This window comes from Nicotiana tabacum, chromosome 18 (assembly GCF_000715075.1).
Source record: "Nicotiana tabacum cultivar K326 chromosome 18, ASM71507v2, whole genome shotgun sequence".
Lineage (NCBI taxonomy): Eukaryota > Viridiplantae > Streptophyta > Magnoliopsida > Solanales > Solanaceae > Nicotiana > Nicotiana tabacum.
In genome coordinates this window covers 48,672,349-48,689,372 of record NC_134097.1, presented here as the reverse complement: position 1 = coordinate 48,689,372, position 17,024 = coordinate 48,672,349, and the positions used below count along the sequence as shown (strand labels likewise).

The 17,024-nt window shown below is 37.0% G+C and overlaps 1 protein-coding gene across 1 annotated transcript; it reads left to right on the top strand.

Moving 5' to 3' along the window:
- Positions 1-8,471: 8,471 nt before the first annotated feature.
- On the top strand, positions 8,472-14,833 carry LOC107762570 (NADPH--cytochrome P450 reductase). The gene is made up of 18 exons (XM_016580942.2): positions 8,472-9,273; positions 9,858-9,917; positions 10,029-10,105; positions 10,230-10,287; positions 10,380-10,463; positions 10,590-10,626; positions 10,982-11,051; positions 11,153-11,341; positions 11,452-11,544; positions 11,724-11,949; positions 12,031-12,114; positions 12,197-12,348; positions 12,818-12,914; positions 13,171-13,320; positions 13,402-13,479; positions 13,598-13,720; positions 13,822-13,935; positions 14,415-14,833. Exons 1-18 carry the CDS (start codon positions 8,905-8,907, stop codon positions 14,493-14,495), a joined length of 2,142 nt encoding a protein of 713 aa, XP_016436428.1. The 5' UTR covers positions 8,472-8,904; the 3' UTR covers positions 14,496-14,833.
- Positions 14,834-17,024: the final 2,191 nt, after the last annotated feature.

Genomic DNA, 17,024 nt, shown 5'->3' with positions numbered 1-17,024 from the left:
TCCAGTGCAACGGCTTCCGCAAATGTCACCCATTACTCGCAAACGCAAAGAGATAAAACTACCCGGTTTAAATTTCCACTACGCAATCGCATCCTGCCCTCCGCGATCAGGAATGACACCAGCAACATAAACATGGAGAAAAATGGTTTGAAATTAATCCGACACACGTCTGAGCCCCTCCGAACACCGTCTGAACATACCAACAAGTTAAAAAATATAACATGGACCTACTTGAGGCTTCAAATCACACATAATAACATTAAAGTGACGAATCGCACCAAGAATCAAACTTGAAGAACTTTTGAACTTTCAACTTCTAAAACATTTGCCGAACCATATCAAATCAACTCGGAATGACCTCAAATTTTGCACACAAGTTCCAAATGACATAATGAACCTATTACAACTCCCAAAAAAATAATTTGAACCCGTTATCATCAAAGTCAACTCTCGGTCAAACTTATGAACATTCGAAACCTTTAAATTTCCAACTTTCCCAAATAGTGCTGAAACCTTCTAGGCATATCCAAATGCAAATCCGGGCATATGCCCTAGTCAAAAATCACTATCTAGATATAACGGAACCATCAAAACTCCGTTTTGAGGTCAAATACACAAAAGTCAAACTTGGTCAACTCTTCCAACTTAAAACTTCCTAGTTTAGAATCATTCTTCCAAATCAATCCTAAAACACTTGAAAACCAAAACCGATAATTCACACAAGTCATAACACATCATATGAAGCTACTCAAGACTTCAAACAACTGAACATAATGCAAATTCTCAAAATGACGGGTTGGGTCGTTACATTCTCCCCACTTGAACATACATTCGTCCTCGAACATGCCAAGAGTCGTTCCAAAGCCATCAAATCATTGTGTAAACTCACCATGAACAAACCCAAGGTTTGATACCACGTCATCCTAATCCATATAGGCCTGACAACACAACATAGGTGAAGATCCTTACTTCAACCTTAGTCCATAAACCTTAGAACCTAGCTTCCAACATCTAGAATTCATTACAAGACCCGAGTCACGTATCTACATACTGTATAAGTCTAAATAAGCTTGTTTCAAAGCCATAACCATAACCTAAGATGTAATCACATGATATATCATATAACTCGCATACTCATAGTAATAATTTTCAATCACAGTAGCTATTCAAAAACAAATCCAGTACCGGTAATAAACCTCATATCAAATAAAACATCGTCCAAAACCTTTATACACTGCCAATGATGAAAGAATCACGCAGAAACTCATAACCACTCATAAGATCAACAAGGCATGTAGGGCTCTCTCTCGTCCGACAAGAATCATATCCAAATTCTAAGCTGATCAGTGACATTATACAACATTAATAACAACAATCCAATATAATCCCTGGGGTTTGGGGAGGGTAGTGTGTACACAGACCTTACCCCTACCATGGGGTAGAGAGGCTGTTTCCGATAGACCCTCGGCTCCCTCCTTCCAAGAACTCTTCACCTTGATAGTACTCATTCCAGTCCAATAACATCATCCTATCAAATACAGTTACTCTACTGACACGCCACACCAGTACCACCTCAAGCCAAAAACCGTGCAATCCGTGCGCCCATAAGCAATATCTCAAATGTACCCAAAAAATGGAAAATGACTCAAATGATAGAACCATTCCGTAAGCTCAATAGATACCACTATAACACAATGCTATGAACCCATCACACAGAGTATAACCAAGACACACGAATCTAACACGAAGGACCATATCACAATATAACTCTGCTGCAATACGTGACCCCATCCAAACACTGGTCCACATGAAATACCTCGAGTCTTAATGGTCAAAATCAACAACCACACGCAATTCAACATCAAAAACATGAAGTGCATGACTATAACCATGAAGAAATGAATAACACAATATACTACAACCCGAAAAAACCATAACCAAGGTGCGATCAGTCATTCAACACCCCAAGAGCCATCTCACTTGAATTCCACTACAAGACCCAAATAGAACTGCATCATGTGTGCATATAACCAATAGATCACAACTCATCTTAGAATAGAAGAGTAACACATAGAACATATCAGAACACGAACAGCTCAACTCTAGCTGAATGACACACCCATCAATAATAATAGTGCTGATTCAACAAATCCGACCCGGTGTAGAGTACACATCCTCATTGGGCCTACCAATGGGCCCCAAATCAACTCCGATCATTCATAAATAGATAAATAACCCTTCAAAAATCCATAATGACCTAACCATAATACATAATATTAGTTGTCTAACTTTGGCCATATCTTCATAGTCCGTAACCAAGGAAAAATTCACCTCTAAGAACGCCTGGTCTCCAAATTCCTAGAATACCGGAATCACCATATCTGATCCCAACTCATCCACTCAAGTGACTGGCACATACTTTATACACAATCATTACACGAGAAATACTTCCAAAGTTCTTCCATGCCACATAGCAAAATCTGAACATTAGTAGTCGATCAACCAGGCGAGTACTGCACTACCAATGAAGCAGTTGTAAACCAAAACACAAGGCGCCTTCTGAAATGTGCACCCTTCTCAGGTAGTACCAAATAGTACTAGCATTCATTTAACATCTTAGACCAACCATACTGTCTAAAATTCATGACCTTCCTTTCAAAACTGAACTGCAACCTAGTACATGCAAACCTCAATCCCACACAACGCCCCGTATCTATCATGCCATTATATGAAAAAACGAGAACCCCGGTATCAACTTTGAGTCATAAGTAGAATTCATACTCGATTAGTCAGAAGCCTTCCACTTGATTCCATCCAGAAAAAAATTACAATACACAACATACTCCTCATGCTGGTAGAAAATATCCATCCCAAGTCGTGGTAGGAAAAATCGAGAACTCTAGAAACCCATTTGCACATAACCAAGCCATTAGAACTGAATTCCTCTAACTCAACCAAGTCATGTAGGTTTCCAAAACTCAAGAATATTGCCACAAAACACCGGTAAAGCATCACCACATCATCAGAACCAAAAGAACCGATTATTTCCATTACCATACCGATCTATTTCTCCGAGTTCTTTCCAAATTAGCCTAAAATTGACACTTCTCCTTGACCTAACACTATAATCCTTACCCAAAGCTTACCATAAGAGATCCTAGTATGAAACCACATCGTCCTAAACCTCATAAGCCACTGTATTCCCATTTAAAATCTCAAAATATCACATCCGAGATACCCACTATGAAGAGACCTTATGTGTATCTAAAACTATTTCCCTTACCTTTCTGATACTGAAATGTAGGATCCATAATGATCTAGAAATACCGCGAGCCCCAACATCCTCCGATGCAAATATCAGGTCTTAGCCACTCAAAAATTCGGAATTCCTCTAATACCACATATAAATCTTGAACCCATTATAACTTCACGAGAGTCATCCACCCTATTCTAATCTCAAATGCACCGCCCAAACAAGTCGAATAATATGTGCATCATCATCACACCTACACCCAAAGAAGTAACCTCATCTTAACACAACCGAGTAAATACCTACTCCATGCACACTGCATCATTCATAAATGACCAACCCAAACCATTTCATGATTTCCATATACCCATAAAGTGTAATACATCATGTATCTAGAAATTTCTTTACTCTATTCATCATCGATATCAACCTCTGCAAGTCATAACTGATCCACAATATGCCTCAGACCAAAACTAATACAATGTATAACTATGTAATCTAATCGTCAATAGCAAGCTCCCCTACTCGGCTCAAAGCCATAGAACTAACATCTGATAACCCACAATACCTTTGCTTTACAGATGCCACGATCATGCACCGAAATTCAGCTAAATCCTTCATGAACTCATATACCACTAATCATATAATACCTCAACTCATCCGATAAACTCACGTTCATCCTCGTGACAATCGAGCCAACTTCCTCAAGAGATCCAAACTCAAATCGCAACACATATAACCCATTGGTAGAAAGAAACTCTCCACATAATCATCACAAGAATCACACACCCTCAGAACATTCCGTAGGAGATAACCCTCATGCTTAGCCTCAAACTGACATCTCTCTATGCCCTTCCACGACCACAACTACTATGCACTCACTTAATGTTCCCGAGTCTGTACTCGTCAACAAGACATGAAAATCTACTTCGTTCCACAAATGAACAACATGAAAGAATCTCTCAAGACACTCATAACTCAAGATTTTATAACACATCCACAGAAATCGAGCATTTATAGTCCTTTCTCATCCTAAGCAAAATCTTCCCGTCATATCTGAACACATCCCACAGTCACATCATATATATCATATAGCTATCCAACCATCTACCGAGCCATAAATACCACTTTTAGGGACACCACCGGACATATGAGTCCAACAAGTGCATACTCGCACAACTAAAACCACCGATCCCAAGCTACGGTCAAAACCCGGCCTCAAGTCCTCCATACTGGTCCATTATCATAACATAGAAAATACATCTCGCATCTCATCCAGGGAACCACAAGCCATCGATGCACAACTAATACCAAACGCTCAACATAACACATGAGTGAGTGGAAAGAATTCAAAGAGATACGCTTCAAGCTGAATCAATGTCGCACGTTACAGTAAGAAAGATGGCAAGTTTATCCTAAATGCCATGTAGACTCTCAAAGATAGGTATGGACGTCATCATACCAATCCGCAAGACTCTACTAGACACTTGCTCATGACTTATAGAACCTATGAACCTAGAGCTCTGATACCAACTTGTCACGATCCAAAATTCTACTAGTCGTGATAGCACCTAACCCAACCTGTTAGGTAAGACAAATATCCATAAACACAATCCAAATGAAATTAACATGAAATAAATAATAAATAAACTGAATTCTTATACAATAACCCAAGGACTGGTAGTACAGGTCACGAGCCACTAAGACTTAGAGTTTTAAACTGATAGGAAAAATAATACAACATCTGTTTGAAATATACATAAATAGAATCTAAATCTAAAACTACCAAGAACTAGTGGTAGCGATAACTGGAACGCTGGTACATTTTTAAAGCTAGCTCCCTCCATTCACATCAACATTAGCTCCAAGATCTGCACGCAAGGTGCAAAAGTGTAGTATGAGTACAATCGACCCCATGTACTCAATAATTATCCTAACTAACCTCGTCAAGGTAATAAAAACAAGAATCATAAATGATACTTGTTATCACCTCTACAGTTCATAATTTCAACAAGTATAGAACAAATACGTGATCAAATCAGGAAATCTCAGGTAAAACTATCTTGGTGCTCACAATTCTTTGTTTTAAAGTGTTCTGTTAAGTCAACAATTCAACATATAAGGAAGACATGCAAGTAAGTCAGGTAAACAGTCAAGGAAATTGTAAGTAAAAATGAAATGCAATAATCACATATCAGTCTGTTGTGGCGTGCAACCCGATCCAAATAACAATAGGCCAATAAGGCCTGTTGCGGCATGCAACCCGATCGAATAATAGTAACCAGCTCTCCTTGAGTTCGCATCAACCAGAAACCCATCGATTTCTCACAATCCGCGTGTACACCATCAAGAGAGAAACATGAGAGGGTGACCCTTGGGGATAGATCCTTATCCACACGCTGCAGGAATAACTCATGTATTGCATGGATACCTCACATGATAATAATATCAACCGCACGGACAACTCACGTGCTGCATGGACAATTCACATGCTATATTATTAATATCTGGATCCGCACGGAAAACTCGCGTACTACACGGACAACTCGCGTGCTAATATCCTAATTCGTCAGGCGTGGTCACATGCATAATATCATGATCCACCTAGCATGGTCATAGACATATAACACAATTCGCCCAGCATGGTCATAGGCATATAACACGATTCGCCCAGCATGGTCACAAGTATAACAACATAATCTGTGTGGCGTGGTCACAAACATCCAATCCAAATCATATCACACAGAAGCAAGTATACAACACATGTATATGACGAATAAATATCAGATTTAATGCTTCTGGACTAGTATATTAACATATTAAAGTGTAGGCATATGCAATGTGTGCTATCATATGCACATGGGCTCAAACCCCACACATATGCGCACTCATAACAAGTAGCTATCACAAATAACTCCGGCAACTAGTGCCTAACCCAAGTCTAGATAGGATACTTACCTCAAGTAAACCAAATCAACTACCGAGCAAGCCAAACAATACTTTATAAGTTCCATCCCGCACAAATTGACCTCCGAACGGCTCGAAACTAGCCTAAAGTAACTCAAAATATCAAATAATGCCCTATGAAACAAACCCAATCGACAAAGATCGAATCTTTAATCAAATGCTTAACGTCAACCAAAAAATCAAACCTGTGTCCGTACCTTAGAACCCGATAAAACTTATAAATTCTGACAACACACTCAATTAGAGTTCAACCATACTAATTTCACTCAAATCCGACTCCAAATCAATGTTCAAAACTCAAAAATTTACTTTAGGAAAGTTTAAACAAAACACCCTCTTTCTCTTTCAAAATCACCAATTAATTACCAAAAATCTGAGATGGAATCGCGAAATATAATCAAAACTAAGTCAAAAATACTAATCCCAGTCCATGCGGTGAAAATCGCCTCAAAAATCGCCCAAATTCGAGCTCCATAGCTCAAAATATGATAAAATGACCAAGACCTTTGAAATAGAGTACTTTATAATCACTGTACAACAGTTCACATCGTGATCGCGGGATTACCTATGCGGTCGCGAAGAACAAACGCCTCTGACACGAAATTGCCTTACGCGTTCGCGATACACACAGCTGCCAACGGTATGCGAACGCGAAACATAACACACGAACGCGAAGAAGAGACCCTCAGCTCCCAGCAAACCAGCGCGAACGCGAACCTTCAATGTGAACGCTAAGCTCCAGTCCCACAACTTCCGTCAATGTTACCCATTACTCGCGAATGGGAAAAGATAAAACAACCCGGTCTAAATTTTCTCTACACGATCGCGTCCTGTCCTTCGTGAATGATACCAGCAATAATAGAAACCAGCAACATAAACATGGAGAAAAATGGTCTGAAATTAATCCGAGACATGTCTGAGCCCCTTCGGACCCCGTCCGAACATACCGACAAGTTCTAAAATACAACAGACCTACTCAAGGCTTCAAATCACACGTAATAATATCAAAACAACGAATCGCATCTCGAATCAAAGTTGAAGAACTTTTGAACTTTCAACTTCCAAAACTCGTGTCGAACCATATCAAATCAACTCGGAATGACCTCAAATATTGCACAAAAGTTCCGAATGACATAACGAACCTATTCCAACTCTCGAACAATAATTCGAACCCGATATCATCAAAGTCAACTCTCGGTCAAACTTATGAACATTCCAAATCTTCAAATTTCCAACATTTGCTAAATAGTGCCGAAACCTTCTAGAAACATTCAAATGCAAATTCAGGTATACGCCCGAGTCCAAAATCACTATTCGGACCCAACAGAACCATCAAAACTCCGTTCCGAGGTCAAATACACAAAAGTCAAACTTGATCAACTGTTCCAACTTAAAGCTTCCTAGTTGAGAATCATTCTTCCAAATCAATCCTGAAATACCTGAAAACCAAAACCGGCAATTCAAACAAGTCATAATACATCATATGAAGCTACTCAAGACTTCAAACAGTTGAACATAATACAAATGCTCAAAACGACCGGTCGGATCATTACATATATCATCTCCCAATTATCTTACTACCGTCGTGTCGACCTGTACACACTTTATGATCACTTTAAAAAAATATATTATACCTGTATTTAGTCATAATTAAGGTTAAAATATATGGGCCTTTACAAGCAAGTTTGATTTACATTGTTAGAACTTCATGAGATTGACTCTATAGATGAAAAGGTATTCATGCTTGGTGTAAGCACCATATTACTTTGATATCGTTAAATGTTAAACTGAGATGGAAATATATATTAGCCAATTATTATTATGATTATTAAAAGATATAAGTATGTCGGTACATACATGTATAGTATCGAGTGATTTGGCATAAATGCATACATAGTTACTTTAAATTCGTTATTTTATTCATGTTTTGATTTCTTCCTACTCCAAACCATCTGGGTTAACAAACCGGTTTTCTAGGTCTGCGCTCTTGATTACTCTTTATTGAGAAATTTGTTTAACTAATAAATAAATAAGAAATAGTGGGAGTTTTAATTTTAGTTTCCTTCCAAAAGGTCTACCTAAAGGAGCGGGCTGGTAACTGGTAAGGGGCGTTTAATAGTCAAATATGACATACGCATACGCCACCAACATAAAATTTGTACCAATAGTCTTTCATCAAAATAAGAAAAGGACCGAAAAGGGCATTTCAGAAATCTCGACTTCAAAAAGGAAATTCATTTTTACCCACCAAAACATACCAAAAAATGGTACAATATAATACTTAACCATAGTTAATACGTAGTGTCTGTGTTAGGTGGGTTGACCAGTCTGGGTTGGTGGGCGTTGCCTGTTTGGCCGTCCCCTTTCTCTCTTCTTTCCTTCATTCATTCATCACTCCCTTTCAGCTCCTCCATATATTGCTCTCCCCTCTCATTTTAATTTCCTCAGCAAGTCTCTCCAAACCTAACCAAATTCACCAGCCAAAAAACTCTCAGTTCTAAACCAAAAGCTTTTACTTTGTCATTCTTTTTTCCCTCGTTTTCATCGCCTTCTCTCCAGTTTTGTCACCTGTTGAATCATCAGAGTTAATCTCATCAACTGGGTAATTAACGCTACCCAGTTGAGCAAAATTCACATAGAGTTCAAATTTTCCACTTTCAGTTTGGATTCTTGATTACATAGAAAAAATGGATTCTACATCAGAGAAACTTTCTCCTTTTGATTTTATGGCGGCGATCTTTAAAGGTGGAAAGATATTCGATCAACTGAACTCATCATCAGATTCTGGCGACTCAAGTTCTCCTGCTTCGTTGGCAGCTCTGCTGATGGAGAACAAAGATTTAATGATGATGTTGACAACCTCGGTTGCTGTCTTGATCGGATGTGCAGTTGTCTTGATGTGGCGGCGCTCCTCAACTTCTGCTAAGAAGGTGGTAGAGCCGCCCAAGTTGGTGGTTCCTAAGTCGGTTATTGAACCTGAAGAAATTGATGATGGCAAGAAGAAAGTTACCATCTTTTTTGGTACCCAGACTGGTACTGCTGAAGGCTTTGCTAAGGTTTGTCATTAACTAAAATATTTACAGATTTAAAAACTGTTCCATGATTATTTATTGGAACACTTATATATTCTCTCCATCCAAATTTAAACTCCTGGACTTTTGAAAGGTGTGATCTAAAACAGCCATATACATTTGGGTGTTGATAAGTAAATTAGGAAGTTTAAAGTTAAATCATTTGGAAATATAGAAATATGTCATTCTTACCAAAATGGGAAATTAGGATTATTCTAGACATTTACATATCATTTGCAATCCTGTTGTTGGAGGCCACAATTATCTGATAGTGTAAAAAACAATATAAGTTAAAGTGATAGAATAAATGTTAGTAATTGTTTTTTTGTGGATTTGGTGGTCATGATTTTTGAGCTATAAAATCTGTCAAATGGAGTAATCATATTCCATAAAGTCAAAGTCTAAAAAAGTTTCCAACTTTTAAACATGTGAATTGACAAAAAGTGGTGTACGAATATACGAGGAAGGTAATTTTGTCATCTCAGCAGATGATTTGCAAATAAAGGTGACTTTTGTGGTGTTGTTGATGGTCATGAGGACTACTAAGTGATTTTAATGGATTTGTATAGGCACTTGCCGAGGAAGCCAAGGCCAGATATGATAAGGCTACCTTTAAAGTGATTGATATGGTGAGTTCTTATTTCTGATATGTTTTCTCTATAAGTGTGATATATAAAGTGAAGCTATTGATTATGAGAATACTGATTCACTGTTTCTGATTGCTTAAATATCAATTCTAGGATGATTATGCGGCTGATGATGATGACTATGAAGAGAAATTGAAGAAAGAAACATTGGCATTCTTTTTCTTGGCCACGTATGTTGGAAATTTCGAATTTGAATAATTACATGCGCAATGATCTATTTGTATTTGCCATATATGAAAACTTGCATATATGCAAATGATGTTACTAACTTGGTTAATGGTTGGTTGGTTATAGATATGGAGATGGTGAGCCAACTGATAATGCTGCCAGATTCTATAAATGGTTTGTCGAGGTAAATGTAATAGATTGATCAAGTAATCTATCATTTTTTGCGTTTGAGTTCGTAGCATCTCAGCTTAATTGTTGTACTGTTATTCTCTGAAGGGAAAAGAGAGGGGTGACTACTTTAAAAATCTTCAGTATGGAGTATTTGGCCTTGGTAACAGACAGTACGAGCATTTCAACAAGGTATGAGATTTCAGTGTTCTTGCACTGATTCCTGTTCCTATATTTCCCGAAATACATTGGAAAAAAAAACTAATATGTGAGCTTTTTGCTAATGTGTTCTTCTTTGTTCTCTTTATTGGTTGACAGATTGCAAAAGTGGTGGATGACCTTCTCGCTGAGCAAGGTAGTATTCTCTTTTTATTGTAAACTTTGTTGTTTTCTGAATATGAAATATTGGATAACTGTTCTCTAGATGGATATCATTCACATGACGCTGTTCTGTATAATTAGCACAGTAACTTGAGCCTTTTAGTTTCAGCTTAGTTTATATTTAAATCACTTGCAGTAGAGCATGCTATTCACTCAATCTTAGTTTGAGTATTTTGATTGTAGAAAGGCCGTTTTTAAAAATAGCATGGTAAATAGAAAGACCTCCTTAAATTCAGAAATTAAAGTGTGGTGTAGAGGAAACCTATCGCATTGGGTTCTAGAATAATAGCTTGGTTCTCCTTTCTTACATGCATTTGTATAAACTACAGGCGGGCAGAGGCTTGTTCCTGTGGGTCTTGGAGATGATGACCAATGCATTGAAGATGATTTTGCTGCATGGTATGTTTACAATAACTTATATTATTATGAAAGTAGTTCCCTTTTGTATTCTCAATATTTGTATGCTCATACCAAAAGCCTACATCATGTGAATGCTTTAGGCGTGAATTAGTGTGGCCTGAATTGGATAAGTTTCTTCTGGATGGGGATGATGCAACTGCTGCAACTCCATATACCGCTGCAGTTTTGGAATATAGGGTTGTTACCCATGAAAAGCCTAACAACGACTTGAGTAACACAAATGGTCATGCAAATGGACATGCAATCATTGATGCTCAACATCCCTGCATGTAAGAAGCTAACATCTCGCTCTTCCTACGTTCTACGTCTTTGGATTTCAAATTCTGTATTATTCTTTCTTCAGTTCTAATCTTGCCTCTATGTACCTCCGTGTCTGCAGAGCTAATGTTGCTGTGAAGAAGGAGCTTCATACTCCTGCTTCTGATCGTTCTTGCACTCATTTGGAGTTTGACATTTCTGGAACTGGAGTTGTGTAAGTCGTCTGTTAAGTCATTCAACATTTGATGCTTTTTTTATTCTTTGCTCAAGAACTCTCTCTCTCTCTCTAATATATATATATATATTGCATGTGGTTATTTGAAGCCAAGTGATACTGTTGTCATTGAAATTGGTTGTGGTCATGTTCTCTAAAATTGTTCTTGTGTTTCTCAGTTATGAAACTGGTGATCATGTCGGTGTGTACTGTGAAAATTTGATTGAAACCGTAGAGGAAGCTGAAAGGTTACTAAACATATCACCTGACACTTTCTTTTCCATTCACACTGATAAAGAAGATGGCACACCACTGGGCGGAAGCTCATTGCCGTCTCCCTTCCCTCCTTGCACTTTAAGAACAGCATTGACTCTGTATGCTGATCTTTTGAGTTCTCCTAAAAAGGTAACTTGTTTTCTGATCTTGAATTTCCTTGTCTTCTTCTGTGGGCTATGAAGTACTCATGTTTAATTGCATATCTTGCAGTCTGCTTTACTTGCTTTAGCGGCATGTGCTTCTGATCCAAATGAAGCTAATCGATTAAGAAATCTTGCATCACCGGCTGGAAAGGTGTGGACTTGTTGCATTGTACTTTGACTTAGTAGAGCTTAGGTTCATTATTCTCATGTCTCTGTGTAACTTGTTTCTTCAGGAAGAATATGCTCAGTGGATGGTTGCAAGTCAGAGAAGCCTTCTTGAAGTCATGGCTGAATTTCCTTCAGCCAAGCCTTCACTTGGGGTTTTCTTTGCTTCTGTTGCTCCTCGCCTACAACCGAGATTCTACTCTATCTCATCATCTCATAGGTTAGTAACATCTTGCAGTTCTTTCAAATTTAGAAAGTAAAATGTTGGAGGGCTTGTTCAATATATCCTGGAAGTGGCACAATGTAGGATGGGAATGACATGAATTAACCACAAAGGCTAAACTTTTAACACTTCCTTATCAAAAAAGAATGGCTAACCTTTTAACATTAGTATCCCATAATGGGCAGCAAAAATGAGGATTGAAGACATTGTTTTAGAGATTGTCATTGGAGAATTATGTTCCTAGTTTCTTGGAGGTTTTCTTTTATTCGTTGAACATAGTAGGAGGCACTTTCGGCAATATCAGACATACTGTTGCCTGACATAACACACCCTCCTGATGTTTTTTCTGCCATTTTCTGTTATTTTTGTACTACCTTCTGGAAATGAAAGATTGCTTCTACTTCTTTCCGTCTATTTGATTTGACAATTCAGGAAACATAACCTTATGATCTACATTTACTTGCAGGATGGCGCCATCTAGAATTCATGTTACTTGTGCACTGGTTTACGACAAAATGCCAACCGGACGAGTTCACAAGGGTGTCTGCTCAACATGGATGAAGGTATTTACTAAATGAAGTCTGAACTGTTGTGACATATTCAAATAAATTATAAGGACCCACTTGACTGGTTTTACCATGGTGCATTTAGCCAGACGGAGACTTTTGTCTTCTTGCCGCTTTTAGCTTAGTTTATTAGGAGTTACTAACTCGACTATTCAGTGATCCATTCATTTCTTTTGAAATTTCTTAGACTGTTCTATGTTAAAGGAAATGTAGCTTTTGTTCTCATTCTATTTTCTTTTGGTTCCTCTTTCAGAATGCTGTTCCTCTAGAAGAAAGCCTTTCCTGCAGTACAGCACCTATTTTTGTTCGGCAATCAAACTTCAAACTGCCAGCTGATAACAAGGTTCCAATCATAATGATCGGCCCTGGTACTGGGTTGGCACCATTCAGGGGTTTCCTCCAGGTTAGATTCAAACCATCAGAGACTGATCTAAGTGTGAGTCCTTGAAATGCAAAGCATTTGACCCTTCTGTTATCTTTTCAGGAAAGATTAGCTTTTAAGAAAGAAGGAGCTGAGCTTGGTCCTGCAGTGTTATTTTTTGGATGCAGGAACCGCCAAATGGTTAGTTTTTGAACTGGTTATGGATATCAGCGCAATTTCACCCACATAAGCACAGATGTTTGCTACTATAATTTATGTCTGCACTACATCCATTCAACTCATCTGTTCGTATTTACAGGACTACATCTATCAAGAAGAGTTGGACAATTTCCTTGAGGCCGGTGCACTTTCTGAGCTAGTAGTTGCTTTCTCTCGTGAAGGACCTAACAAAGAATACGTGCAACATAAAATGTCAGAGAAGGTATGCAGCTCATTCACCCTTTTGGTACTGGTGCAAATAGAAGTTATCTTATGCCAATGATTGTTTTGAGATATGTCACCTAACTATATTCTGGTGTCTAGGCTGCGGATATCTGGAACATGATTTCTCAGGGAGGATACGTATATGTCTGCGGTGATGCAAAAGGCATGGCTAGGGACGTTCATCGGGCTCTTCACACTATTGCCCAGGATCAGGTAAAACTTCTCAATAACATAGTACTATTTTCTGGCTGTGGTCTTTATTCTGAGACGTGAATGGGCTGTATGTTCGGCTACCTAATCCACCTCTCCTTATTTAATTCCATTAGTCATTTGTCTTTTCTGTTGGAGGGTTTTTGACTTGTCGAAATATTTCATCACCACTAATGACCCAGACCAATTCAATGTACTTTACTGGCGTACCACTTTAAAAGACACAATTATAAGTAGTTTATCACGGGCTGTGGTGGCAGGGCCTCCTTATAGGGGTTTTTGACAATGTTATTTGGTTTCTCCCTACCAACAAACGAATGCTACACCCCTCACCTAAAGATACCAAAGATTTTGACAAAAAGAAAATGAAAGAAGCAAATTAAACAGAAGAGGAAACGTAAAGAACGTCTTTTGGACGTGCACAAGCTGTTGCAAAACCTTTGCTTAGATTGAGCTGACAACTTGGCTTTACTTTATCTCAGGGATCGCTCGACAGCTCCAAGGCTGAGGCCTTGGTGAAGAACTTGCAAATAACTGGAAGATATCTGCGTGATGTGTGGTGATCGTCTCTATATTATATTATGCAAGCCAATTGTGATTAGCGAAATATATAGGAAGGCAACGTGCAAAGAACAATCAGCCTTTCAACAGGGAAAAGAAGTGTACGAACTGTCGACACAGCTTTTCCGATTGTATGATTTTTGATGAAGAATTTTTTGATGAAGAATTTTTTGGTTCATGTTAATTTATATACAAGAATGTAAGGCAAATAATTACGTTAGTATTAAGTTTAGGCAATGTATATCGAGAGCTTGTAATCTCCCTATTGAACCAGCAAAATGGTTCAGACAACACTGTATGCTGTTGATTAATTGGTTTAAGACCATCTCGTTTTATACAAGTTTCAACTCTTAGTCATCGGCAATCTTAAATTACCTATGAACATCTGAAGAAGAAAAGTCAAAGTTCCGTGCCTTATGGATTACATTAATGGACTACAAAATAACAAAAAAATCGTGAAACGTCTCTATTTTGTGATTGGTTTGTCGTGTTATACAAGGAGTCATTTTCTCACAGGAGCAGTGTACGTGGGGATAAGATAAAAGAATAAAAACAAATATAAAAAGTAAAAAGCTCAATATATATTTTATTTTCATTTTCAAATAACAGTTTCAAATGTAGAACCAAAATAAAATCAAAATATTCTACTGCCATATACTAGTATGGAGTAATTATTTCCCCCTGAGGATTAAAGATTAATATAATTGACTTTATTATAAATACATAGATTTGGAGACAAAAAAGTCTTGTATTAGCAGGATGCATGTTGAGGCCGACTTGGCAAAGATTGGCATGTGCATCACTACGTGGCTCAAGAGTCGTGTTTTCGTGTAACTAATAAACTAAATAAGTTAAATATTATAGTACAAACCGAACATATAAATGAAAGCAGTAAAAATTTATATACAAGATGCATAAATTTATATACAAGATGCATAAATTTATATAAAAGATGCAAGTCGGCCTAAAGTGTGTTAAGCAGTTTGCAGTTAATTACATTATTTTAATTTATTACAGAAAGAGTTAGTACTTATTTATTTGCAGCATACATGTTGCCACCGAGTTGGCAAAAAGTGTGGACTTAATTAGTCGCGTCCAATACATCGCCATCTAAGTTGTACAGAAATGAATGACTTCTCGGATCTAAATACTTTTAGATTCTGTAAAGTATATACACAGACAACGTAGGCTATGATTTTCACCACACTTTGAAACTAACAACCCCACGTAAAGAAAGTCTCAAATGGTTTATGACCACAGAAAAAAGGAAAAAGCTCAAATAATTAATTGTGTGTAAGAATAAATATAAGGAGTAGAGGGTAGTTGAGATACAAATAAATGGAAGGTTAGGTAAGAAAGGACTGGTTGCTGGTAGACATCAGATGTCATCCATCCAACTATTTGTGAATTGCACACTTTCATCATTACATAAATAATGCTGAAAATAATCAATACTATTATTTAAGTACATTCACTTTTTTAAAATACTTATTTGTAAAATTTTACTAGTGCTAGGTTTAGAATTATTTTGTTGATTTTGATCTCTTCAGACATTACCGTGGAAAAGGCAGTTTTACTGTGTTGCTCTCGAAAATCAAAGTCGCACTTAGCTAGCATAAAAAAAATTGAAATAAAATAAATGTTGAAAGTTGAAGTTGTGTTTGGACATATATTCTATGTAAAGAAAAAGTTAAAGTTTTGTGAATTAAAAAAAAGGGAGAATTACACATAAGTACAATTCACACACATATATTCAATTTTGCAAAGTTGTAGGTAAAAAATAATAGGCTAATATTCAATATCCAACTCCAAATATGTTCTGAATATCACTATTCAATTAAAAAAAATTCAAGCTTCTAATCCAGTCTTTGAATCAGTAATTGTGACTCAAATATTAGTTTAACAAACCAAATCCATTTGGATGGTGAGAATTAGATTTTAAAGATAATCCACGATTGTTGAACAAGCTTAAATACATGAGTTTAAATTTTGAATCCGATTTTGTGAGAAATTTAGAGTGAGTGTTGTTTACACTTGTTAGAAATAGTATAAAAATACAAAAATTGAAGTTATTTAATGGACTAGTTTTGAACAAGAATTACAACTGAAAATCATGAAAAAATTATAATGTATAATAGTGTATAAGAGGTGTTTATATACGCATATACACTATTATACAACATTATACACTATTATACACTATTATACAAAAACTCACCTCGTCTTCTTCCTTGAGGCTTTCTGAAATTTAACACAAATGTAGCACAAATCTACTGAAATTACTTCATATTTAAGGTTTTAACTCCTCTTGATATTTTCAATTAATTGGAACAAAACTCAATACAAACAACTAACAAGCTTTAAAAACCCAAATCTCTTCTTTAACTCAAAGATTAAAAAAGAAAAATTAAAAGACTAAATCGTGAAGAGTCTCAAAAATATTCTTAGTTTTTGTAGTAAACTTTTCTTGTCGTAGCATAAAATGAAATGAAGAACTTGACCAACTAAATTTAACTCTATAGCTATTAGAA